The following is a 3,143-nucleotide window of genomic DNA, read 5'->3' as shown; positions in this document are numbered from 1 at the left end:
GAGCTGCTTCCCCGACGGGGGGCTATAGCCCCAGCCCCCAATCTGGCGCCACCATTGTTACCGATGGTATAAACGATGGTCAGCATACCTTCGATGGGCATTTGGCTGTCAAGTCGAAGTTGAGACATTCAACAGGTTCACTATCAATAAAGGGTATCGATATACAAATTTCAATAATTATACAACATAATATTATTGAACTCCAATACAATATTACACTAAAGCTCTTTTGTTCATATCATGTCCATAATTCGTTGATGTGGATAATACATCTTTTTCAATTTAATACTTATTTATTCATCATCAAATCAAATTACAAATAAAGCAAACTTTCAAAATATTTAGTCTTTTTACGGGTGTTTCCAGGATATTCCGACTGTGAAAGAATTCACATAGACCTCAGTTAGATGTTGGTTACTCTGTATCAAGCACATTAATGATCATCTTAACACATTCAAAATCACAATGACAAGTGTTAAAACATAAAACAAATTAACTAATAAATCAATCTATCTGATCCTTTACCCAACATTACTTTTACTAAAATTAAAACTAAATTGACATTAAAACATTAAATCATCATACGAGGAAAAATACCACCTTATATTTTACTATAGAGAATTGTTTAAAGCCTAAAATAGAGTACAGTACTGAATATACAATACTCTACCCTGTTAATACAGTTGCTATTCTTGTTACACATTAGGAAAAACAGGGTTATAAATTACTCTCTGTAATCTACCTTAACTTGCTCTGTAACCTTCGTTGTCATAGCAACAGCCCAGTTTCAGTAGCACAGCCCTGCATACCTTACCAATTAGTGTTAAGGTCACTAACCTAAATGCGGTGCACTGTATAGGGTTCTATTGGGCCTACTGTATTCTATAGGCCTTTTTCACGAATCGGTAGACATCTTGAAGTGATGACAAACATTGCGAATCAGCGGTGCGTAACCAACAGAAATAAGAAATAAGCTTTTGGGCGGATTTTCTGACATCATGTTATTTAAAAAATCATAACTCCATAACGGGGCGTCGTATCCAAAAAATGTTTCCAGGAAAATGTTCTTAAAAGACCAGTCTACACCACTATATGATTGGAAAAAAAATGAAAAATTTTTTTGACCTCTGAAATCAAGATTGAAAAATAAAAGCCTATCTGAGTAGTGTATTAAAATATGTATGCATTACAGTCTGTAGTACTAGTAATACTCTGAACTAGCATTGTTTTAGTTACCATATGAGAGTTTCCTGTGTTAAAAACATGATTTACTATACTATACCTCTTTATAAAACATAACTTTTACTTTGTAATAAGAGAAATATGTATATTATCGCTACTTGGAACAGTAACAACTCGAAAGTCCTATGCTACTACAACAAAAAATTTTCTTTCAATCATACAGTGGTGTAGACTAGTCTTTTAAGAACATTTTGAACCTACAGTTTATTCCTCACAATAATGACAAGTTTTACACACTTATCTCAGCATCTATCTTCAATATAATGTAAATGATTTAAATACTAAAAAGTTATAAAAGAAAACATACTAGGGTACTTACCTGTGAAAGAATTCACATAGACCTCAGTTAGATGTTGGTTACTCTGTATCAAGCACTTTATTGATGATGAGATCAATGCCAGAGGCCCAACCTCTACCAGGTCATGTGACTTTCCAAAGGTCCTTGGATGTTGAAATTTAATAGGGGCCTACTATAAAAGGTTAAAAGGACCTTCATGAAACTTTCTTTGTTTTTCGTTCTTTTTATTATTTATTCTGGGGAACTGCTTAGGGATGGAATCCCTGGATCCTAGCAAAGAAAATAACATAGGACGAAACATGTCATCAAAACAGAAAAACATCAAACAAAAGCTAGGTCAGCAAGCAGCGAAGCTCAGACAAAACAACAACACAGAAGCTCTAAGAAGCTTGTAAGATGAATCCGGAATGTAGTAAAAATTTAGATGATAATAAATGCTTCTGAGTGACATTTGTGTAATATAATATAAGTGTCACCTACCTACCTCGTTCACATCCGTGGTGGGTGCTCTGCAATCATGATTTAATATAAGATACTTAAATTCTAAATTCTAAATATTCTTTCACTTTAAAATTGTAAATAATAATTAATGATTATCTTAATTCTAAATAATAATTAGAATTTAAAAATTGTAATAATATTAATTAATGTTCATTATGTATTAATTTTTAATTTGTTCTTTTTGTAATTGTTGTTGTGTTTTCATGGCTGTTGTTATAATAATAATAATAATAATAATAACAATAATAATAATAATAATAATAATAATAATAATAATAATAATAATAATAATAATAATAATAATAATAATAATTGCCTTTCAGGTTTGATGTGAGTTTTTTTTTATACCGAATGAATAAATAAAATACATAACATTATATTTTTTAACTATTTTATTTATAATATTATAATTCTACATCTGAAATACAATGAAATGATGAATATTGTTTATGTATGCTATTCGCCTTACCTCCATAGTATGCGCTGTACAGAGTTGACGCAGTCAGTGGCTGTAATCCAGTGAGATCACCAGGGCTAAGTGTTGGTCTTCCAGCTAATGGTTTAGATTCAAAGTAATGGGCAACAGCAAGCAGAATACCACTTTCGGTTATATCTTCTAAAGTATAGTCATCTTTGGTTAACTGCAGAGAGCCAAGACGGTTTGGATAGAATGCAGCTACCGGTGTTACCATAAATACTCCAAGTAGAAGCATTAAAGTAGACTGAAATTTCATATTTTCTCTTCTATTATTGAAGTATGTCTAATCGTTTTTAATACGTAGGCCCAATGTTGAGTAACGATGGAATATTCAAGACATTGTATATGAGGTTTATGTGTTATTTGCTTCCTGTATGCACAGCGGTGTCATTATTACCTTATATGTACACTTGTGTAAGGTACATTAACAATAGGTGAAAGCACCTATTGATTACACAAGTGTATATAAGGACATAACTAAATGGACTAAATGGACAAAGATAGCCTATTTCATATAATGCTGCATGACGTTAATTTTTTTCAATTGCTACTCTTTTAGGGAACGAACGTCAGTGGTGCCATAAATCGATATCATGTTTGTCAACATAATTATTTTTCAACATG

General features: G+C 31.7%; 1 protein-coding gene across 1 annotated transcript in view; it reads right to left on the bottom strand.

Annotated features, from left to right (window-relative positions):
- The window catches only part of LOC117102693 (von Willebrand factor A domain-containing protein 7-like), a 17,698-nt gene extending 14,804 nt beyond the window's left edge, over nt 1-2,894 (bottom strand). Inside the window, exon 1 of the mRNA XM_033243078.1 lies at nt 2,511-2,894. Within this exon, the coding sequence (XP_033098969.1) occupies nt 2,511-2,775 (265 nt within the window). The 5' untranslated portion in view covers nt 2,776-2,894. The remainder of the gene's footprint in view (nt 1-2,510) is intronic.
- Between the last annotated feature and the right edge of the window lie 249 nt (nt 2,895-3,143).

The sequence above is a fragment of the Anneissia japonica genome, unplaced genomic scaffold (assembly GCF_011630105.1).
Source record: "Anneissia japonica isolate Jap-2015-1 unplaced genomic scaffold, ASM1163010v1 scaffold287628_len271844_cov180, whole genome shotgun sequence".
Classification (NCBI taxonomy): Eukaryota; Metazoa; Echinodermata; class Crinoidea; order Comatulida; family Comatulidae; genus Anneissia; species Anneissia japonica.
The sequence above is the reverse complement of the archived record's forward strand: the minus strand, read 5'-3'. Positions and strand labels throughout refer to the sequence as shown.